Below are 25,291 nucleotides of genomic sequence, written 5' to 3'. Positions count from 1 at the left end.
TCCGCATATCCAAGTAGTGTTTAGAGTAGCAGACTGAAACCTAAAGCAAAGGCAGAATCAGTTCCTTTACCACCTTGGCAACAATGCATCGCTGGAACCGCTGGCACTGAAAAGGTTAATCGTGTTTCAAGAGGGGTCCATGTAACCACAGCAATAAGCTACGACATTCTCCTTCCTTTCAATGCTCTACAACTCCATACATCTTATCTCTGATCCCTTGTTACACCACTACTGTCTCCTCTGCTCAACCTAAGGCTTGGGACATGGTACCACAGAGCGCGCGGAGGCGTCCGCACGCTGAGCGATCACATTGCCTTAAGGCAGTGATCGCGTCCATGCAGCGTGAGTTGCGCAAGAATTGAAACTAATTTCTTAGCGCGACAGGCCGGTCGCGTGAGCGGTTTGCCCAGCTCCGTGACGCCCCTAGGCGCGTCTCCACTGGCCACAATACACACACGCTTCACGCGTGTGATGTCATGGCCGCACATGCCTCTGCACGGGCGAAGGCACCATGGCCCCAGCCTAAGGTTGTCTCATCTTTGCACCTTTTACCTCTGCAGCCTTTCCCCCCCCCCCCCCGACAAACCTTTAATCATTCAATCCCTCCCTCCCTACGAGACGCTCTTCCACTCCATATTCGTAAACACCTTCACTTTCCATATTCAAAGCCCAGACGAAAACCCACCGCTTAAAAGCAGCATCTCATTAAGCTTTCTCCGCTACAAACTCGAGGTGCACTGGACCGGCCAACTGACTCTTGCCGTTTGCATGCCTCCCAACATAGAAAACTCAAGTGTTAAGGGCAGGCTCCCCCTTTGTCCTATGTTGCCATCTACGATTTGCACTTTTCACCTCGCTTTATAGTTTATTTACCTTGCATTGTAATTTTGTGAAGTGCTGTGTACATTGTTGGAACTATATAAATAAAATGTGTACACGCAGTCCACACCCACAGTAGCACTTTGTATCTAAGCAGATGAAGATCTAGATAATTAAAAGTGTGTAATCAGTACTACATTTCCAAGTGTTTCCAATGTAATGCTGCTCTGATACACAGAAATCTCTAACCACACACAAACTGCAGACTCGTCAAAATCACGACACAAAGAAATACACAAAACATATTGAAAAGGGAATTTTATTAACTTTTTTTTTTTTTTTAATCTTAATTTGAGGTAAAATACTTTACTTTCAAATTCCATACAAAATAACAGAGCTATCACATACCCCTGGGAAAATATGTATATTATACATATATTTCTATATAACATTACATCATATATATAATATATATGCCAAAAAAGTTGTGTTTTTGAAGACTTTATAGAAAGTGGAACGGCTAAAAGGCACTGCACAGAAGTTTAGCTAGAATACAATTATGTACATATGCCCACTTCACACTGCTCATCAAGTAGGGCTGGTTACATTACTATGTCTCCCTCCCCAGTGTCATAATTAAAAGTCAAGAAATGAAACATGCAAAGGGGGAGAAAAAAAAATAAAAAAAAAAAATTACTACAAGTAAAATTAACCCCTGAAATTTCTAAGAAGCCGTGAGAAAAAAGTTTACAAAATAAAAATATCCAGCAAAACACTTGGAACAAATGCAGAGCTGGACTTCAGGACAAATCAACCAAGGGAAATTGAGATTTGAATAGAAAAACAATTTGGCTTTTGAAGATCCTTCTCTTTTGTCCTTCCAGGAAGGGTTTTTTTTTTAAAGTTGGAAATTTAAATAAAAAGGCAATAAGGAAAACCCATTATTCAGCTTTGAATATGAGCTGAAATGGATAATGCAATGTAGTGGGAAGAGGGTAACACAGTCAGTATATTAACTTCCATGCAAGTGAAAGGTTATGGTGCTTTTACTGATGTTTGACCTTCGACTGGCAGCAGAGGCGTTGGCCTGCATTTCCTCCCCTGTTAATGCTTAGTGTCTGCCTGTCTCACTGCCACATCATAGGTTAGCAACGCAATGTTGCACATTTACGCTTACAACGGTCTTTTCCTGGAAGAACAGAAAGAAAAGGCTCCTCTTGCCCTATGTTAGCCATTTACTTGCGGGTCACTCCCCCAGTGTTTGCACTTTGTTTTCCCTGAATTGTAACTGCAATAGGAGCGCTGCGTACACTTGGCGCTATACAAATAAATGCATTCATTCTATGAATTTATTAAGTAGGTAAAGCTTCACCCGCTCTTACAAAATTAGTTAGACGTGTAAAGCATTACTAAGATTGTGCCTAAATAGCAAGGGAGTCGTTAAAAGTTGTTGTGGGGAGGGGTGGTTTTTGAACTAGATAAAAAGGGCATGTAACAGGAATAATAAATGGAGTGTAAGCCACCTCAAGTCCTCAAGGGCCACTAACAGGTCAGGTTTTAAGGGCATCCCGGTTCAGCACAGGTGGCTCAACCACCAGAGCTGTTGGTGGCCATTGAGGACTGGCTACTCCTGTTGTAGGCAGTTAACATGCTTTGGTATGTCTTACTGTAAAGACAACCATGCAGAACATTAAAAAGTGTGTACTGTGAGCAGGAGTCAAAGCTATCTGTAAATGCCCTGTGTGTACATGCCCCATACCAGCTTTTGAAACTTTGCAAATTACAAAGCCCAACACCTCATTAATACTGAAAGTGTTGTGAATGCCTACATTGACTTCAGATTATGTAAGAGCAAGGAGTATCTTTAGTTGAGGCATAAAACAAATGAAGAGTGGAGATCATCTTGAAGTTGGGGGGGGTGGGGGGGGGGGGGGAGGGGATTAATGCTTAATTGTAATCCGCCACACTTCCTCCTATCCGTTTGGTTGATTGTCCAGGTAGTGTTAGACTTCACAACAAAATCGTAACTGCTTTATTTTTCTTTTCCACTTTTTATATTTGTACAGTTACTTGAAATCATTATTAAATAAAAATTAAAAAAAAGTTAAAATATTTGGCACTTTGTTTTGAAGATTTACAAAAATGTATTCATAATATAAAGGTTTTCCCTCCATCTTGTAATAGGTATAATTAATGCACAAAACGGCGTCACCAGCATTCTAAAAACCTTTGCAATGATGATTTGTGAACACTAGAGGGAGCTCTTGAACAACACAAGATGCTACCATCCGTCTCAGAGCCTTAGTTACACATGTGTACTGGTAATGCACCGTGGCCTTTAATGGTCCAGTGTCCGAGACCCTGAGTACTTCCCTGAACGTTTATTTTTTTTTATTTTTTATTTTTTAATCAGGATGAAGTGCAATTCCGACAATTAATACGTGGAATGGCTCCTCCCACCCTCTTAAACCCCTCCCCACTTAAAAAAAGTTAAATCATTAACTTAATGTTACTATAAAGCTGGAGTGGCCAAATCTAGTCCTCAAGGGCCACCAACAGGTCAGATTTTCACGATATCCCTGCTTCAGCGCAGGTGGATCAATGATTGAGCCACCTGTGTTGAAGCAGGGATGTCCTGAAAACTTGACCTGTTGGTGGCCCTTGAGGACTGGAGTGGGCCATCCCTGCTAGAAAAAGGTTAACTAAAACACACATTGTACAATAGCAAGCCTATGCCTGAAAATAAGCAGCATCTACATATTCCTGGCACTTGGGTAAAGAGAAAGGGGATTATACATCCAAAGCAAACCCATTTGCTTCCAAAGGGTCCAGCGACACACAGCTCTGCATGTCATGGATCATGCAGGAGTCACCTGCAGAAGTGAAAGGCCTCAATGCCTCTTTTCTGTTCCTGAGTATATGCAATTATCCGGACAATGTATTTCTAAAAGGTTTGATCGCCACCATAAAAATTATCCCAAATCAACAAATCTCTATTTGCAGTACAAGCTGTAGCTCAATAAAAGTTGCCTATTTCTTACTTCAAACGTTAAAGCAGCAGTACTAGGAATCAACACCAAAACACCTTTTAGTACTTATGTGAACAGAGATTAATAATACCAGCCGCAACAAAGATGTAACAAAAACAGCTCTTTTCTCAAAATGATCAACTGTGCCTTATACTGGCTGAGAAATAAACACTGATCTTTCTGTACATGGTTGCTCCCAGGGAGAGCTGCCAGCATCGTGATCATGCCAACAGGAAGTAAATATCAGAAGAACCCCGAGATGCAGAGGTTGCTGGGAGCAAAACTGAAAGCAGTCGGTTGTTTTTTTCCTTCTATTTAACCTCTTAGGTGCCAGGTGGGCTGCAACACCAACATTCCAGGCCTCCTCTAGAAACAGAGTTTGTGCAAGTCAAATGGATTATATATTTTAAGATATAGGGCTATTTAAAAGTTGGTTTCACTGATCATTTTGATTACATTTCTTTTGAAACGCACGCACACACTATTCTTCCTAAGGCCGCGCTTAGTGCGCGCGACGGCGACGTCACCCGCGAAAGTTGTATTTCGCTTTGCAGCGACGTCACAAGCGACCTGGCCATTGATTGGTTCAGAGGCTGTCACGTGGCGACAGGCTCTGAAAAATCAAATTTGACCGGCTTCCAAATTTTACACCACCACATCGCGCTTACTATAAGCGCACGCGACAGCGCCAACACATTTGTTTTTCCGTGACGTCGCATCGCCGGCACTATAAGCGCAGCCCAAGTCATGAAATTCACAATGCTTTTGCCGATTAGTAGGTAAAATATAAAATAAGTTACCAGGAAAAGGTTACTAAATGCAAATACATACATTGCGGCTTATTTCTTTGTAATTCTGAATTTTATTTCAAATGGTATGTGCTGTGGCAGATATCATCCAGTCCCAGTAATGGTCACTTATTCTTCTCGTAAGAGTTGGTGATTTCTTTCAAACAAATACTACGTACTGTATTTGGCTGTAGCTCAATTCACGCACATCGGTAATGACACATTACAAGCGGTTCAGCCAGAAACTGGGTTGTGTTTAAAATGGCAATCAAAACCAGCGATTTTTATATAGCATTGAAGCAATGGGTCTCAGCTCCGGGGACCCCCTGCTTCCGAAGATACTTACCTCCGCAGTAGGTGCCGGAAGCTACCAGTAGTCGCTGTTCAAAGCTTCCGTACCCTGTGGGCCAATAGAAAGCCGTGACGTCATCAGTGCAGCTTCTTATTGTCCCATTGGACGCGGGAGCTTTAAAACCCCAGCTATCTCAGCTGGAGAGGCGACCGGCACATACTATGGAGGCAGGCATCTCAGGAAGTAGGGGGTTCCCGGAGCCGACAGACAGGCTTCAGCTCCAGAGACCCCCTGCTTTTCTGCTAACATTTAAAAAAAAAAAAAAAAAAAACACAATCGCTTGGTGCTCCTTTAAGATTTAGACCTGTTTACTATAACCCTCATTGTATAGCAATAGAGCTGTATGACTGTAAATTAGCAAAGAGGAGCATGACAGGAGGTGGAGAGGAAGAGAGTAAATTTCAGACAGGACCCGAGGCTGCCGTGGAAATACTTTAAAATCACTTGGATTTCAAAGGTCCCTGAAGCGAATTACTTAGTGTGATACAGGAGCCTCAACAAGCAGGACTAGGACCTCTTATCATAAAGATTGAATGTTTTAATATGTATAGCCAACAGTTTTAGGTAAAATGAAGCGATTTGTAGTGTTTGCCAAAAAATGACTAGAGTTAGATGAAAGCTGTGGAATTACTTTGCTTTACAGCAGGGGTGCTCAACTCCAGTCCTCAAGCCGCCCCCCCCCCCCCCCATAGGTCAGGTTTTCAGGATATCCCTGCTTTAGCACAGGTAGCTCAATCAGCAGCTCAGTCGAAACCTGACCTGTTGGGGGGGGGGGGGAGGAGCAGGGGGACGGAGTTGAGCAAAGCTGCTTTACGGGATTCTAAAACATTGCCTAGATGGGAATATATTCACCCATGGAGTATTAATAAGTGCATATTTAAATGCTGCAGGATGAAAAGTTTTGAGTTGGTATCTGGCAAAGCGGTCCCCATCACTTCCGGATACACAGGTATTTTTATGTTTGAGGTTTCTACAAGCCTGGCTGGCTACAGGTCTGACTACATTCTTCGACGTGACAGAGAGGAAACCTGCTCCTGGTATTCTGAGAAGCGGCAGTCACTGTGGCTTACCACGAAGCAAAAAACATCAGCTGCAACACAAAGATTGTAAAGCAGCACGGTGTCGCTGGTGAAATGATGCACCTTGAGTCATGATGGTGGCAATTTGGCTCCACTATAATCAAAAACATTTCTGTAAACTATGAGAAGCCTGTGAGCTTTCAGCAGCAACGAGAACGGCGATATATTTTTAGTTACCAGATTCAGGTTTAAGCTCTGGTTGGACAGTGCCATTCTCAGAGACCGTAAGAGTACCAAGGTGACTGGATCCCAACAGACAAACAGATCATGGACATTGGTCATTAGGGCAATATTTCATTTATTATAGGAGAAAATTGTGTCTCTAGCTTGTAAACTCCACTTGCACATGTAATTTAGGTCTGCAGCATTTGCAATGACAATAGCCAATGCTTTCTCATTTTAAGCACTAAATTACAGCCGTATAAAGATTAAAAATGAAAATAAAATGTAATATGAACATTCAAGCTACATTCAGTGAATTTGAAGAATATTGAGGTTTTTATACAGAAAATGTTGTAGACCATGTTCAGAGAACAAATATATACAATATCCATCGAGTCAATTCTGCTCACTTCCAGTGTTCTATATATAGTTTTATGGATTATCCCCAACAGGGAAACTATGAAGGCCGTTTATCCCCCCCAGAATCCACTGCTGGTCTTATCCTCTGTTTAAATTTGTTTTGCCTACCAGGTGAGTACAGGGAGAGAGTTGAAAGAATTTGTAAGGGTAAGAAGCACTTTTTGCACTTTCCAAAATCTGTTAACGGAACAAATTTGGTAGTTGGTGGTTGTGTTGAAACTTGCTATCCAAAAATTACAAAGTCACCAAGAACTACATAAAATTCAGGCTAGATTAAGAGTATGTAAAAACGTTGGTTTTTATATACACAAAATAAAAAAATAAAAACTACAGTAGTGACAGATTTACGTTTTGTGAAGGTTAGACCTGCCCCCAATGAACCTGACGGACTAGAAATACAATACTCCAAAAGCCCAAGGATAGAAATAACTCCAGAAATTATGTCAATTGTTAAAAAATACCATAAAAAAAAAAAAAGATCAAAACATTTGGAATAATATGGGATCAGGCAGGGTCATGCGATTTAAAAGCTCTTGTTTTTCATGAGTACTACTAAAAACCACTGCATAACATCAACCCAAATCCACTAATTGTTCTCAAACTTGTGCCTCAGTCCGATCCCATAGCAAGTTCAGTTCTCTTTCAATAGTAAAGAAATATTAAAGGACAAGCTCCATAGATATAAAACTCACACTGACAATATGAAACAGCATAGTTAGTATTAAGGTTTTAAAAAAGGCCATTAGCCAATATCAACAACAATTTATAATAACCTCAGTGCCTGCAATTCACTGCAAAGCAAACGCATCCAAAACACATACACATGAAACTTTAGATCTGGTTACCACAACAAGATTATCGCAGGAACTAAAGTCCTTTATACTGTATGTTTCCAAGTCAGGCTGGCTGTTTCCACAGGGTAATATCCAACTCTCCTGAATTCAATGCCAAAGCCGCCTATAGCACGGAGGTTAACACTTAAAATAAAAAAAATAAAGTCTTGTGACAAAAGCAAGATGACTGCTCCAAGCCTCTTTCCATCTCATTAAAACCCTGTCCCACTGCGTTCTTTTTGCATTCCTTGTAATGATCATGCTATAGATTAAATTCTGTCTTCAACAGAAAAACATTCCTGTCCAAACGGATTCACTCTTTGTTACATTGCATATCATTCTTCCTTCACTAAAATGTCCCTCAAAATAGTATCCAGAGAATTTCCCCCTTCTATATATATTTTTTTAAATATTTTAAAAGCTTTAAGAAGATTAAAGCAGCAAGCCCACCATTTTTAGCACAGGGGAACACAGTTTAGTTGCCCATGTTACTTCCTGGGCATTTAAAAATGTCGACCAATAGAAACCTGCAATGTCATCCCCAACAACGTTGCGGCTTGTTCGAGGCCTGCAGGAGAAGAGATTGGGGGACATTGATTTCGGGGGAGGAAAACACTGGCAAATAAAACCGGCAATTACTTTAGGAATAGCGGGGGGGGGGGGGGGGGCTAAAAATAGCACAGTTCAGCTCCAGACAAATCTCGTGGATCAAATTGTGATTTTTTTTTTTATTATTGGGTAGGTGGGATTGCTGCTATAAGTCTGTTTTGAGCATCTTTTGGGTGTGTACGGAGTAAAAATAATAATGGTGCTTTTAGGTTGATTGGCCCTAAACATGCTCATTTGAAACTCCAGCCATCCAATTTTTTGGGAGCAAGCAATACATTTGCCAACACATGCGTGCAAATGTATAGGATAAGTATGGGATATGCAATGTTATCCCAAAGTAGTAGTCTGGCTGGGAGCTCATGCAATTGTCAACAAAACCACAAAATTACTTCTATTTACCTAAAGGAATTAATACCATATATTATTGGTAACAAAATTGTCTTCTAAACATAAGAAGTATTTCAGGTTTTAAAAGCTATATTGTTACATATAATAGGTTTAAACACCTAGTAGTTTGACTCAAAAAGCTGTCCATCGCTAAAAGGGATCTGGTTTAAAAGGACACGCAACAAGCAACTTTGAGTCTATTTAAACAGATTCCCTTGGGCTGAGAAATGTTTAGCTGCGCGGGTCACGCTTGGAAATAGGAGATGTGCAACTAATGTCCAGACTGAACAGGACTTGACATGTTTATACAAACTTGTGTTAGAACCAAAACATGATCAGTCAATTGTCCTGTAACCGTAATACGTTTTGATGGAGGTGAAATTTAAATAAATTACATGTTGGACACAGCTTACCAACACACACCCAAATATCTTCAGGAAACCAGTTTTCCTAATGCCTGATTTTTCTACACCCCATAAAATACAATGCAGCCCCTGTGTTGAAAGGCTTGAAGCGCAGAAATGCTGCAGCCAAGACAATGCTAGAACATAATTGGCAGGAATGTGCGAGTGTCATTAGGAGGCAATGCAGGTTGATTTCTGCAAAACGTGCCGCTCAGATGTAAAGAACCTACACAGCTGATCTAGTTTTTGCTTCCTCCTGCCTTCTATTCACTTTGCTTTGATTCCTGTAGATCAGGGGTGCTCAACTCCAGTCCTTAAGCCCCCACACTACAGGTCAGGTTTTCAGGATATCCCTGTTTCAGCACAGAAGGCTAAATCACAGCTGCTTAAGGGCTAGAGTTGGCCACCCCTGCTGTAGTCCAACAAATCAGATATTCCTCAGCCAGGCACCATTACCCATAGAAAGCATTTGAGTGTAATTTAAATTAATATACCATTATGATCAGTAAAAATACATACAACGCAGGCAGCAAATACAGAAAAATAAAAAAGTGGGACTGACTAAACAAGGCCTTTTTTTAATGTAAATGTTGCTAGTACTGCTGCTTAAACGTTACATAGAAACTAGGGACGTCTGGTGTACAATTATTTACCGTCTTACCAGTAAGCCCATGACATCATAAAGGAAAAAAGTCATATACTGTACATTCGTTTTCCTTTTCCCTCCCACTCTCACACCTTCACACTCATCTCATTCAGTGTTGGAGTTCCTACAGCTCATTGCATTGCAACGTATGTAAGACTTTCCAACAATGGCCCCTTTCTCATTGCTTGGGAGATTTACCCCCGCCCCCCCTCCTCCTCCTCTCCCCCATTCCTTTGAACGAGACTGCTTTACAGCATACTGAAGGGCCAATGAAACGGTTAACAAAAATCAAAAGCCAAGTGCAAGATTCCTCCACTCCAAACACTCTCCCAAAGCCATGACAAGTCTTCAGCGGGAAATGCACCACCACAAATCAAATACTCTTACTAAAGCAAGATTAATATGTCTAGATGTTATCACCTAGCAGGCAAAAAGAAAGCAAAAGCCAAGTCAAAATCTGGATCTGCTGTTTCTATTTCTTTTTAGTCTTTTCCTCGTATATAAGAAGTATAGTTCTCCCACCAACCTTAAACTCAAAAAAATAATAATTCTATATATGCATCATCTGCAATGTTAAGAAAGTCTGGGGGAAAAATAAAAATAATAAAACCAAAACCTTTAACCCACCCTTTCTGCAGCAATGCTACATAAATAGGATTATACTATTAACACATCTGTCTGCTTGTTACAGTACTAAGAGTCAACGGCAGTGGCTATTGGCTTGGTTTCTGCAGGAAGGGTTGGAGATCGCAGGCCGCTGATGATGCAGCTGACCTTCCTGCACTCTCTATCCTCCATGCTCTCTGCTTGTCGTTCACCATTCCAGAGACGTTTAAGGCGCAGCTTTGGCGGCAGAGAGTCTTCTTTCCTTTCCACTACAAGCGTTTCGCCAGAAGTGTCCTTGGCAGCTTTATCCCCCACCCCGGCCTGCTCTTCCATACCCTCCCTGGGGTAGGTGACACGGGTTGGCACCGGTGGGAATGGCGGCCAGGATGGAGCAGCCGGCCTGGCAAATGTATGCTTCTTTTCCACATCCTCGCTTAGTGGGAGTTTCTCTGGCTCCTCGTCGCTATCGTAATCCTCTCTCTCGGCTTGGTCTGAAGAGTCTAGTTCCTCATCTGAAATGGGTTCCTCGTCAGATATTGGCTCCACCTTCATAACAGGCAGGGCAGGAGCTTGCTGGGGGGTGGCCCTTTTGTCATCAGGGCTCTGGGGACGTTCCCTGTTCTTGCGTCCCATTGGAGGCGGCTGCAGCTTGATGGGGAAAGCCGGCAGCTCATCTGGAGAGAAATGACGATGTGGTGGTGGCATCATGAAACCAGGGTATCTTGGTAAATTCCGCGGACTAAGGTGGTAGTTGAATACAGAGCAGGCCTGGGCCTGCAGGTAGTGTTTCATCTCTTCAGGGTTGAAGTTGAAGCAGCTGCCACTCTGGAAAGCTGGGCTCAGGCCTGGTGAGGGACTGTAAGAGAAGACTGTTGGAGTCAGGGACAAGGCGGGCGAGATTGGGACGTTCAGGATGCCTCCACGCCCATGGAGAGGAGACACCGAGAAGGGGCTGTGGGGGTCCGTGTACATTCCTGGCATTGAGAAGAGAGGGAGCATGATTTCATTTTTGTGCTTCAGGTGGCCGTGGGGAACTGGACCCATAGCATTTCGAGAGGACATGAAGTCCGCACTGCGACGCCATTCTGCCGAGAGGTCATCCAGCTCTGAAGGATTCGGCTTTCTGTCAACGGCATCGTTTAAGGATTCGTGGCTAGATTGTGCTGTGGAGCCCCCGGAGAAACGGCTTCCTTGGGCGTCGTCGGTGGGGGAGTCCAATGTTGAGAAATGGAAGCGGGACGAGGCTGTCGGGACTGGTGGAGCACTCTGAGGGACTGCGCCTGCGGAATGGGAAAGGGAGGTACACGTGAATCCAAGAAGCAAAAAAAAAAAAAAGGTAAAAAGAATGCTTTACGGTGAAAGTTATTAGAGGTATGAGTAACTCGTGGTTATATGACCATATCAAAACAAAGGTTAGCACAAATGCTGCACTGGTGTGGTCTTCATGGAAGTTTTCCCACTACATTCAGAGATTCAAACCAGAAAGGAGCTAAACAATTGTAAATCAGTGTGTGACTGTGCAAATGAAGTTAGTTCATTAGAAGTCTGAGTGCCACAAACCTCAACATCCTCACTATTACATGTTGTATTGCTGCCCTTGCCAGCAGCAAGGTCAATAAAATAATTTGTTTACAAGGAGGATGGTGCTTGAAAGACTAGGTGCTGTAGCTTTAGTGGTCACTAACTCACACGGCTTGTTCTTACTCTCACACACACTGCACCATCAACCAACAGCTGCTGCTGAGAGCAGAAATGAAACCGGATTTTAGGTCCCCGCAACAGGTTGCATTTCCTGTCTCCTCTGCCTCGGGCAGGAAGATTTTTCTTTTTTTGCTTTTTAAATCTAGCAATATACAGCCAGAGATGCACTCCAACACTACAAACATTTGGAGCGTTTGCATGCACGCCTCAGGGATAGGTGTGGTTATTTATCAAAATGAAGATGGCAAAAAGCAACCACTGCAAGAGGAAACCACCCAAACTTGCCACTCCTTCAATTATACAAAACACAGGCTTTCCTTATTCCTAAATCATAAGCCTTCAACCACAAGAGTGCTCCACTCCAGTCCTCAAGCCGTCCCCCACCAGGTTTTCAGGATATCCCAGCTTCCGCACAGGTGGCTCAGAAGCTCAGTCGATGACTGAGCCACCTGTGTTGAAGCAAGGATATCCTGAAAACCTGACCTGTTGGGGGGGGGGGGGGGCTTGAGCATCCCTGAACTAGAACACGCGTTGCTGTTTTACAATGCTTTCCTAACAAGTGAAACTGCACATGTGCAGCAAGATAGATCGATCCCACTCCTGCAAGCTACAATATATCTTGTTGTAGATAACTATAATGCAGCCTGTATGTTTTCAGCAGCCGTTAAACATTGAGTGACATTGAATTAAACTTAGTGTGGCAAGTTTTAGAATGTTATACTCTTATACTATTATTTCCCCGCCCAATAAAGATTGAGATTAGGCTTCAACATTTGTAAAACGTGCCTCTACTTTGTTTATGCCGCGTGATTAAGAAGGAGTCTTCCACATCATTGTTCTTAGACAAATATATAATAATAATAAGAAGAAGAAATAATAATAATAAAAAAAGAATATTCTCATCTCAACTAAAAAGGAAACTTTCTAAATAAAAGCTTGCACATTTGTTAGTAGCATTGGCAATGCAAGGTAAACTTGAAAATAAGATGAGGTTCCATCCCTGCTAAAAGAAAAGTAACAAATGAAAGACTCCTACACACTAACATGCACATTGTCAGGAAATGTATATAAATGTACTTACGTGAACACCATTAACAGGTTTATATTTAATTCCTAAAGACACGTGTAAAACAGTATTATCTTGTAACAATCTATGTCAGGGGTGTTCAACTCCAGTCCTCAAACCCCTCCCCCCACAGGTTGGGGTTTCAGGATATCCCTGCTTCAGCACAGGTGGCTCAGTTGAAGACTACACTATCTGTAGCGAAGCAGGGATATCCTGAAAACCTGACCTGTGGGGGGGGTGGGGAGGGGGGGGTCTTGAGAACCCCTGATCTATGGCCTTTAAAAGTCTGCATCTTTTCAGATTTAATATAGAACACATGGGTTTAAAGCTTACCATTAGGTCTTATGTTGATGAAAGGATAATTGGGCATAACCAGCTTGTTGAAGTTGAACTTGTAGGTGAACCTTTTTCCTTTAGTTTTATGAAGGATCCTTTTGTTGTAATAGTATCTGAAAACATCAAACCAAAGCAGTCAGCGGCCAGGCAATTAGTAGTCAGTAATGTCATATTTCAAACATAAAAAAGGGTGGATTTGAAACAAGATGGCAACAATGAATTACTAGTATTTAGCACCTACAATTCCAAAATGATTTAGGCTTAGGACAGGTATTTCATTACAACGATTATGAAAGTCTGCCTCCAAAAAAAGATGCATGCGCTCAATTTGATTTAAAAAAAAAAGCAGAGATGTCATGTTTTACTGAAACATGTGGTATCTGTCCTAGGCCAATTTGTTGCACATTCTGAGTTCCACTAAGTGAACATGTGGCTTGTAGTTAGCACACACTGAAGGAATTTACACATCAGTCCATTAGCAGAGCAATTTAACAGGTGAAAAAGCAATTGTGATCAGAATTGTTTATGCCATCTGGCTAAATGGACATTTGTTTTCTTGACTGGATGCATTTCATACAGAATACATCTGCACGCACTCACCTTTACAGCAGTGTTCCATGTGTGGGAATCAGGCAGTAATGTGCACATTGAAACAGAGCAAGTCAGAAAGCGACTACAAACTTCAATAAAGTGTCAACTTTACTTAGAACAGGAAATTGAGGGGGGGGGGGGGGAAGCCCTCAACTACAAATACTGGTCCCTGTAGCTGTATGTAATTGCTCTTCAATCTTAATACTTAAGGGGTGGTAAGACACTCCCTTATTATTTAAATTGATTTATTATTTAAATATTATATTAAATTATTCGTAATTAAAATAGAGTCAAGACATTCAGTGGTAGCTATGGCATATGTTTTAGTGCTATGTTATATTAACTAGGGAGAAAAGTGTTGATAGGTTCATGGCTAATAACGATAATATTGCAACACTTATTTTTAGGACTGAAGAGAATATTGACTGGCAAACAATGTAAATGTAAAATATCAAGTCTCAAGTTGCTGCCCTAATGAGTGACAAGGTGGGTCATTCTTAAAGCCAAAGTCCACCCGCCCAGGGCTGTGTGCGCATGACAGATATCACAACCACGTGACTATTACCGTAAGGAAGGAGAAAAGGAAAATCTAATCACTCGGATATGGATGTGCCCAACAGAAAACAGTCATGATTAGGAGAGTGTAAGCTTGGTAGTGAGCAAGCTGAAGTTTGTTTCTCAAGCAATGGGTAAGAGTATACCTATGAGGTTTTGAAAGATCAGTATAAAGTACATGTAGTCCTAGCTATCCAACGTTTCACTTTACAACGAATGGCATATCCAACACAACCCTATGGGCTGTTTTTCGATGCCGGAATGCGTTATCCAACGCTCACCGTCAGTAATGAACATGGGACTCACTTTACAATGGTTCCACTGTCCAACGCTACTTCCAGAACAGATTCTGTTGGATAACCGAGGACTACCTGTACTACAATTTTATCTATGAAGACCTCATATTGGCCCACTAAAGTTATGTCAACAACAAATCTGCTTTTCTCCAGGACCACATGAGCAATGAAGTAAACCTGCATTAAAAAAAGAACTCTAAAATATTTACTTTGTTTGGTTTAATTTTTCATAAGTAAAAAAATAAAATATATATTATATAATCTATATATCTATCTCGATATCGAGAGAAAAAAAAACAAGACTTGTAAAACAGAGCAAATCAATCTACATTTCTGAGCAAAACAGAAAGCCAACATATGCTCAAAAGATGTAATAGTCTTTTTCACTCCAACTCTTAAAGCAATCATATAAATTACACAGGTCTCAGCCCTAGGAGTTTAATAAAAAAATATCCATTTGGTTCCATTTTCTATCATTGTCCCTTCTATAGATAGGGGAATGGTGAAGTACAGCCTTTAACGATGCATGAATATAAGACAGGAAACATTGAATGAACCCACTTAGAAGCTATGTTATGGATTTGCACCTTTTAGTGCTGGAGGGACACCCGGTGATGCATTCCTCTCACTACCAGTACCAACTAGTTTCAAGACTAGGGCTGTTGACGCAAGCAATAACACCTTCCTACCATCAACGTGATATTCTTTTCCTTCCCACTTTTTAAGCATATTTAGAATTTAGAAATGTGTTTTGCTTTTTGGGAGTCACGATTACTCAGAAGCATCCAAATTCTATGTTGCTTTCTGGCCCTGTTGCAAACTGCACAGGTGGCTGTGGAGGAGGTATAGAGTAAAAAAAATAGGTAATCGATGCGAGTGATGACTCTAGTTATGTCAATCCTACAATTGGAGTCCAGCCTCAAAACATTATTGAAGTGACCCTCAACATCACTATTTTGCAGCTCCCTCTTTGCTGTCAGGTTTCAAAAGAACTAGCTGGTGATGCTCCTGTTGAGAAGTTGAATTTAAAAAAAAAAAAAAAAAAACACAATTCTGATAAACTTTCCACCTTTACATAACCCATGGGTGGCTCAAACAAGTTCCTACTTCAACCCAGAGTGGCTTAGTCTTCCACTGAGCGACCTGTGCTGAAGGGATATCCTGAAAACCTGACCTATTGGTGGCCCTTGAGGACTGAAGCTACCCAGCCCTGGTATAAAGGAAACCAGAAGGGCTATATCCCTGTGATGCCCCACCCAGACTCATTAAGAGGGGTTGTTCTCTGACTAATAGTTGGCCCTGTGATTGATTTCCCAACCATGCCTCTGTTTACCCCAATTAATACCGAACTTCCCAGTACCTGATATTTCTGCTTCTTGTGAAAAGTAGACCAATACTAACGCACTTAAAACCATGTTCTCCTATTTCTCAGAACCTTTTTTCAAGAGCAATGTCAGCTCTATGTGACCATGGGGGAAATAGCTATCTCACTGCTCATTTGCAAGTCGGAATTCCTTTGCTCGTGTAAATTCTACTTCCAGTGCTGCACCCACAGCCTATTTATGGGATTTATGGGATTAAAGAACATCTATGAGAGTAAACAATTTATTTTCCATTTGGCCATCATTCCAGTCCCAATATAGGACCATAAAGAAAGATCAGATAGTATATGATGTGTTGGGTAACCTTCATAACGGCCCAGATCCAAACACTTAATATACAGTAGGGCCCCGCTTTACGGCGTTCTGCACATACGGCGTTTCCCAATGTATGCCCATATTCATTAGGTTCGGCCCGTTTTTTCGGCATGATGTGCACAGCAGCAAAGTGTCCGGCTGTCACTTAACAGTTTGAGCGTGCGCAACTTGTCAGATGCCATGTCAGCGAAAGTCTGTTTACAGCTCTGCATCTCTGTTTTCAAAAGGTACAATACAGTACAGTAGGGCCCCGCTTTACACTATACAGCGGCGGCCTGGAACCCGCCATATGAGCGGGGCCCTACTGTAGTTACACATTAATTAAAACCACTTTGGATACTGCGGTCTCTCACCTGAGTGCCCGGCTCAGCTTGTCATAGTTCATCTGAGGTTTGCACTTCCGCCGACCCCACAGTCTCGCTACCTCGTCTGGGTCCTTTATGACAAACTCCCCGTATTCCCCCTGCTGCCACGCGATTACATTTCTGAACTCCTCCTTCTGCAGCAGCTCCAAGATGAAATGCCACAACTGGATCTGCCGGGAGCCGGGGCTCGATTCCGCCTTGTACGCCCAGTCTGGGAAATGATAACCTGCAGATCGTTAAAGAAATAAAATAAATGAAAGAAAAAAAAAAAAAAAAAAAAGAGAGAGAGAAAAGACAAAAAACGGATGCATGACGGCAAAAGAAAGGAAAGACAAAAATATGGAAAACTAAAAGACAATTAAGCAAAACACAAAAAATAGAGAAGAGCAAAAGATAGATTAGAATTGCCAGCATTAGACAAAAGCAGAAAAACAGTCTAAACAAATGACATCAGAAGAGACACTGGACATTCTTGGGAGCAATAGACATGTCCATTTATCACACACCGTTTGCAATTTAGGAAGCCGTGAACAACAAAACACATGAGTTAGAGAGCAGGGACAGCAATCCAGGCTAATAATAATTTAAATTTTTTTTTTTTTTTTTTTTTTTTTTTTTAAAGGACTGGCAAATTTTACTATGCCATGTCAGAGAAAGGAGGCGACAAAGCAACTGGATGACAAGATGTGGAACGGGGAAGAACAAAAGAGTGATGGGGAATAAAAAGGATTTTGCAATTGAAAATAAATTATTTCACAAACAGCATACAAGTATAACTGATTTTTTTCTACCACCCATTTTACAGATTGGCATAATTGCCGTCTGGTGGGAGTCTGATGTGAAATCTGGAACCTACAAAATGATCGGTGGGAATTTGAGTATAGTACAACATACATGAATGTCTTCAAAACAATGCCGAAGCAATAACTGCTTGAATACACATTTATGCGTTGTACAGATGTGGTGTAGCACTGTTTATGTAGCAGACATTGTGAAATAGTCAGATTATAATGTAATATTAACCACACAGAGCACAATAGATTAACGTTATTGGACACAAACAAACAAGAAACCAGTCTAAGAAAACAGAACAAATACAAAAGCAAGTGGAGAGAGATTGAGTGTTACAATAACAGCGACAAAACTAGCAACCATAGTCAAAAAACATTTGAAGCTTATGCAAAGAAGGCATGTATTTATAAACGATGATTGCAATTAGGGCAATTGGCACAAAAGTAAATTTCAGCAGATTATTACATATCAAAAATTATGCAATGTGACAGCAAGACACATTCAAAAAAATTACAAACGGGTTACTATTGCTTGACATTTTTGTAATCGTTTTTTTAAAGCAATTGATCACTCTTAAGTGGATTAGAACGATAAGAAACCAAGCAGCCGAGTATCGATCAGAAGATAGGAAAACTGAAGTGTCACCAGACTGCAATTGTGACAGAATATTTAACTGAAATCTTATTATTATTAAACCTTAAAACTATCAAATGTATTATTTAACAAGTCTGCTTAAAAATACCAAGACTAAAGCTAAAAGTATAATAATAAATACTCCTTTTATTAAGTATTCACTGGTGAAGGAACCTGCACTGACTATCAACGAGCAGGCTGCTCTCCTTCAGCAGTGACTGGATTGAAAGTGGAAGGGGACACTTTATTTGTGCTTTACTGGAGACCAGATGCCCCATTGCTTCCTCAATCACAAGGCTAGTATAAACAGTCCGGTACCATGTATGTCAATACTGTTAGTTCTTTCATAGTAGGAGTGCCAATTTGAAAGAAACATACCTATATTCCACAAATGTCACATATACTGTAGGCCTCTTTCAGTATAATCAACCATTAAAATACGGTCATAAAAAGGCCCACTAGAATACTTTAAACATGACTGTCATAACTTGAAATATTGTTACAATAAGATCTACGACACAAATTCACCCTTTAAAGCAATGTTACCTCGGGGGGCTGGGGGAGCAGTGTGTTAAAGCCTGGGGTCACCAGAACTGAACCGCTTTAATTTTAGCTCCAGGGACCCCCTGCTTTCTGAGTATCGTCAGTGCTTGGAAAATGTCGGTTTAGAAGGTCCCACGGGCAAATAGGAAGCAGCAGCGGCATCCCTTACGGCTTCCTATTGGCTTGCATGACTAGCATTAAATGGATACCAGCTTCACCTTCAGGTGAAAGTATCTCGGTGAGCAAGGGGGGTCCCCAGAGATGAAATTAATGCAGTTCAGCTCTGGAGACCCCCGGCTTTCCACCTGGAGATATAGATCTACATACACAAATTTTTAAAGATATAGCTCCTTTAACTTCAATGGGAGTTTGAATGCGATAGAAATGAGCACTATCGCACTTTAATAAATAACACGCTATGGACTTATTCTAGATCAGCCGAAGCGGAAAATTGGTCTGTTTTAGGTCGCAATCCCATACGAAAACGTCATCTTCAGTTGATATTGGAGTCCAAAAGGCAGTTATTTGGGTTCATTATGGAGACATCTTTAAAGACAGAGTGCAGAATATTTAGGGAGAAACCTCAACTACCAGAATCCTATACTGCAGCCTTGAGGGACATATTTACTAAGCAATGCTATGCCACAAGATAACCTCCAACCCATTGACAAATGATTATAGAAGAGCACCACTAAATATGGGGCTGAGTGTTCCTAGGACTACAATGATTGTTAATGTCGTGTCTGTTCGCGTCATTTTCTTTAAGGAAAAAAAATAAAAAAGCAAAAAGTAGATGTTTGCATAAAAATTAAGGAACAGCAATCTTACCTCCCCCTCCTTTTGGCTTATCCACAATACTGCAACCAGTTTTCATTTTACTTCTTCCTGATCACTGTATTTATAAAAAAAAAAAAAAAAAAAATAAAGGAAAGAAAATATTAAGTGACTAATTGTATAAAGCTATAATGCTTATTCCAAAAAAGGTTTTAACAGATTATACATATGCATAAATATAATGGCATAATTCCAGGAACCAAGACTAATCACCCAGCAATTTGGTAAACCTGGCAACATCTAGAACACTATTCAAAAAATTAGACCACGCAACAGGTTTTAAATATATTATACTTATATGTCCTGGTGCATTTTTCAACTCTTAACCTTTCCACTACGTAACCTTGAATGGAAAAGACCGAATTTTGAAATTCCTGAACAGCTCAAAAAAAAAAAAAAAAATACAAAGGGGAGGAAATACAAAGTGGTCACAATTTGAAACCCCTCTTTTCAGGTGAGCTATACACATCTTCGTGATCTCTACATGACCCTTTTTGTTTCATAAACAGAAGGAAACATACAGCGTACGTATTTCCTTCCCTGTGATCACAGAACCATTCTAACTACAAAATGCCCTGTACCAGCCACTCTCACATCCAACCAACACTTCAATAAAAGAGATTTATAAACCTGCTCTGAGGGTGATTCTTGTTTTAAGGGGCCACATTTTATGGCACCCAAATAATTCTCCAAAACAGAACTATGTCCTATGGAGAAAAATAAAATTTAAACAGGATAAAAATTAAAAAAAAGGGAGTAAAGACTATATGTAACACTTTCTGATCCAACAGAAGAGTACATTTAACAGATCTACTGTATACACAAATTAAATGTATGGCTACAGTAATGCACTATATAGGTCCATCTTTAATTGAAAAAACAACAACGTTATAGAATATCTTCCATATATTGTAGATTGTTACAAATGAACACTTATGGAAAGGAACTCACACTATCAATATTCCCCTTGATTCTAAACTGTACACTTGACCGCATTGTGTTTATGGCTGGTGAGCAAGAATAATAAAACATCTAACACGCACAAACCTCATACATAAGAAGTATTTTAAATTCATATCTCACATTTTATGATACAGTTATATATTTAGACAGAGTAGACAACAGTAGAACCAGGGTAAAAGTGCACGGTGATGTTTACATTGAAATAATCTATACTGCAACGTCATTGTTCACTTGAACAATGGTGCATTCCAGTATAACAGTGTTTTCTTTCCAAAGAATTGAAACATGCAGGATAACATTGCCTCTGTATAATACACAGGAAATGTGAAAGAAACTGTCTTTCTGAACAATGACTTTCCTTTATCAAGTCTTAAGTGCTAGAACATTTGCTTTTGAGTACAACATTAAAACCAACATTAGACCAAAGGAACAATAAGTGTTCAAACTATTTATAATTATGTGGTCAGAATAAAATCATACATATCTTAACGGGAAGTATAGTTCATATCAGGAAAACATGGACGACCGTAATGCAAAACAAAAAGAATTCCGATTAAACCTCAATTTCCCCTCCCTTTCTGGTGTTCTGATACAGTGGGAAGGAAGGGGGGAGGGTGTATGTTCAGGGCAGATCAGATGATCCCAACTGTAAACTATGGTTTTAAGTGTTATGAGGACAGTGGGTAGAATAATTGTATTTGAATTACAAAATAAACCTGTGTAACAGCAGAAGGAAAGCAAGACTCCGTTGCAACATGGTATAGTCTAACTACAAGACAGACCTGTTAATTCTGCCACGCAGGCTTATATTTAAAACAGATTGATTCTATTAGTCATCTCATGACTACCAGACAATTAGTAAGTCTTGCTATTATACATGAGCATTAAAGTAGTGTGGTTACCATTAGGTAATCTTATTTTAGGTAGCATTCAGTCACTTTTACAGTGCATTATCAGACACGCCACTTAACATAATTTCAACTCACTCATTCAGACCTGTCAACATATTAACCAAAATCAGATTTAATATTTCTTGTATTCTACAATTCACACATATCTATCCATTTAAACAAATGTTGATAAACCTATCCAGCAAAACATTGAAGAGGTGAAACAAGGTAAATGCAATCTTCTCTAGTGAGTTTCTGGGAGAAACTTAAAAACCCTTAAAAAAGGGTTTATGGAAAGGTGAAAGACAAGTAGTATGTGTTTCAGAGTAAAAGTAAAGCTCTTAATACATATTCTATTTGCAATAAAGTGCAAATTGTGATTGGCAATAGAAATCTACAGAGTATGGGAGGGGAAAGCTTAACATTATAAGGAGTTTTTTCCCCTTTGATTAAACTATTAATTTAGTATTCTTGCCATACAATTTTTCGATTAGCAACAAATGCAAACAGTTCTGGAGGCCAAGATGGCAATAACACCAAACACTTACATTAGATTGTAAGGTCCACCAAAGAAAAAATAACTTATAACTAACTCATCAATATGAATTTATCGTGTCTTTGGTTCTAGCCAATGCTTCACTGCAATTTACATAGTTGTCTAAACTATGTAATCAGCATCCAGGAAGTGTGACTACACAAAAATTATTTATTATGATTACATCCACATCAAATAAAAGGCACTTAATTTATACAGTTTTTTTCCAACTGATGCAGAACGGTTTACCATCTGACCTATCATTTTTAGGATAATGAGAAAAAGGACAGTACACACCACTTGATACAACTTATTGTATATATAAACACACACTAACAGAACACGTCTTACATAACTTGGTAAATCTAGGTATCAAGTTACAGATATTTTTTTTCCCTCTAAAGTAAGTCACTACCAAATATTCAAGAACTGATTAATACATTTTGTACACCAGGCTAACCTTAGATGCAGAGGTACATGCTACCATTGAGTTAATTTAATACATTGATCTGGTTTTATATAAAAGAAAAACAAAAAAAGTAGAAATATGTTGTAATACAAAGCCCGGGTTGTCACGAGCAAACACTACAATCTCTCTGGAAGTAAAGGACTTAATACAACTACTTATATAACCACTGCAAATTACTCGTTGATATTAAAGTTTCATAAAATATTTCTATACCAAAGCCTTATGACAATGAAAACTGTCAATTTAACACTAAAGCAACCAAACACCCACCCCCAATTTTGGGATATATATATATATATATATATATATATATAGATATAGATATCTATATAGATATATATATATATATATTACACATACATATACACACACATTGGGTGTATATATCCCCCAAAACTACTGTACTGATCAAAGCCACGCATGTTTGTGGAATATGAACCCAATACAATCACACATACAAACCACCTCCCCATAGTAAAACAGATTGTAAGCTCTTTGGGACAGGGACGACTTTCTCCCAACGTTACGTTTAAACCTTGACACGTATCCCCACTCTCTATTATTACATCCCGTGCAAATTGTCATGTTATATATATAAAAAAAAAAAATTGTACCTAACAGGAGAACAAAAAACACAAAAATAAGAGAAATACATTCCCATGGAATAGGAGCAGCACAGTGTAGGGGGGGGGGGGGGAGACAAGAAATAGAGGTCCCTGCTAGAAACAATGGGGGGTTAGATTAGAAGTCACTCCCTGGCCAGCTCAGTACCACTAGTGTCTCTCTCCTCTTCCTCCCCCCCCCGCCCGTGAGCAACAACAAGTCTCTAGCATAGTCTTTAACCCTAGTATAGGCCGCAGGCGGAAGCCGATTCCTCCTCCCAATCAGGACACCGACCATCCCCCATCTTTACCCCGACAGTGAGGTCAGGCCGGGGTCCCGGGGGGCCCCCCTGGAGGGGATGTGGGGCGGAGGCCTGCGGTTAGAGGGCGGCCTGGCGAAGGGGGGGGGGGCGCGGAGGTTGGGGACTACACCGGGGGTAGCGGTATACAGAGAAGCGGTGCGGGAGGGCCTCACCTGTGCCGGCCCTGGGCGCTCGGTCTCGGTTACCACCTCCGCTGCTGTTTCCTCCTTCTTCTTCTTCCGCCTCCAGCCTCCTCATACAAGCGAGCAGGAAGTGCCTGCTTGCTGGCTTTTTTTTTTCCCCCACCACTTCCGGTTTTCTTGGCGGGGGCGGCAGGCGGTGACGAACGTTTGGAGAAGCGCGAGATAGAGAGCGCGCGTGCACATGCGCGCGAGAGGAATGGGGCGCGCGCCGTCAACGGGAGGGGAGGAAACCGCGCCCTCGCCGCGTGCCGTCACCAGGAAAGGGGTGGGGTGGTTGAAGCCCCGCCCTCACTCCTCGCGCCCACACACTCTGAGCCAATCGGCGTTTGGCGTCACTTCCAGTCTCGCGAATGACGTATGGAAAAAAAAACAACAACACAATGTTTTCCATTTAACTGGGGGAAAAAAGGGCGGGATTTCTTTTTTACCATACGTCAGGGCTGGCGGCGGCGGCGGCGGCGGCGGCGGCGGCGGCCATCTTTGTCGTGGGCAAGAGAGCAGTCTGTGAGGTAAAAAGACAGCACAAGTGAAAATTGATGTCACATTATAAATGTATATATGTGTAGCTCCTTTCCCCGTGACTAAGGGAACTACGTGTGTTGCTTATACCTGTGGCTCACAGAAGGCCTAAGGCCGCGCTTATAGTGCCGGCGAAAGCGAAGACACGTCAAAACAAATGCAACGAAGGCGCCGGCGCTTATAGTGGACACGACAGAGCTACCAAAATTCTGGTAGTCAGTGGAATTTGATTTTTGGTGAGAGGGTCTCCACATGTGACTGGCTGTATAAGCGCAGCCTAAGCCTCCACCACTGGGAGCCTGGGGTGAGTGCCTCCACCTGGGAGGGATCCTAGCACTGCAGGATAACCCCTCACAGGAACCAATTCAGACAGTGAATATGGATACACACACGGGTATAACTAACTTATATTTACTTGCACATATAACTAGATAACACAATAACCATACAAGGCCCCCACAATACAGTACCCACACAATATACATCACCCAGAGGGAACCTTCCAAAGTACTGAGGGTGCCTGGGCACCTAACCTCCTTAGTGTCAACAGACAAGACCCAGAGTCGGTCCAATCCTCTCTCTTTACCGGAGCCGCCCGCCTCTTGAGGGAGCTCCAGCTGGAATGTCTCCCTTAAAGTCTATTAGTGTGCCTGTGGTCTGGTCCCAGACCGCAGGTCACAGATCACGGTGTGGCTTTGTCCACCGGCGCAGCAACACTCTACTATAGAATGCTAAGGGAAGTATCCCTGGCCTTCTCTACAGTGCAGAAACTGAAAGAAGGCTCAGGGCCTACCTAGGACCCACGAGGGATGTCTGGCCTAGTCCGGGTGCCAGTGCAACTACCTTCTCCCTCGCTGTCCTTCTCATGGCTTGCGGAGCCGTGGGTAAGATGACCGCCGCCACTTCCTGCTACTGGGCATGCGCAGGGCTCCTATGGCACATGCGTGAGAATCCAAAATGGCAGCCCCCGCTTGCCGGGTACGGCGCGGAGTTCCGGTGCTCCGACGGATAGCCCGCATCCTCTCCTGCCGACACAGCGGTAAGAGGGGGAGCTCGGCTATATCCTCCCCCTGGTGGAGACTCCAACGCCCCCGCTTGGGAACAACATATATAACACAGAGTTACACAATAAAAATGCAGTGCATATCATACAACTTAATTGGTGCAATAACTAAACGATATTAAACAATTCTGTGAGCATGGTTATCACAGACGCTAACCTGCTCCGAGATAGCTGCTGATACTCATAGTGAGGTGCCCCTAAT

General features: G+C 41.4%; 1 protein-coding gene across 1 annotated transcript; it reads right to left on the bottom strand.

Annotated features, from left to right (window-relative positions):
• Nucleotides 1-1,122: 1,122 nt before the first annotated feature.
• On the bottom strand, nt 1,123-23,708 carry ETV3 (ETS variant transcription factor 3). The gene is made up of 5 exons (XM_075607641.1): nt 23,478-23,708; nt 19,538-19,601; nt 16,730-16,967; nt 13,235-13,350; nt 1,123-11,414 (listed from the first exon to the last, which is right to left on the bottom strand). Exons 2-5 carry the CDS (start codon nt 19,581-19,583, stop codon nt 10,222-10,224), a joined length of 1,593 nt encoding a protein of 530 aa, XP_075463756.1. The 5' UTR covers nt 19,584-19,601; nt 23,478-23,708; the 3' UTR covers nt 1,123-10,221.
• Between the last annotated feature and the right edge of the window lie 1,583 nt (nt 23,709-25,291).

The sequence above is a fragment of the Ascaphus truei genome, chromosome 7 (assembly GCF_040206685.1).
Source record: "Ascaphus truei isolate aAscTru1 chromosome 7, aAscTru1.hap1, whole genome shotgun sequence".
Classification (NCBI taxonomy): Eukaryota; Metazoa; Chordata; class Amphibia; order Anura; family Ascaphidae; genus Ascaphus; species Ascaphus truei.
The sequence above is the reverse complement of the archived record's forward strand: the minus strand, read 5'-3'. Positions and strand labels throughout refer to the sequence as shown.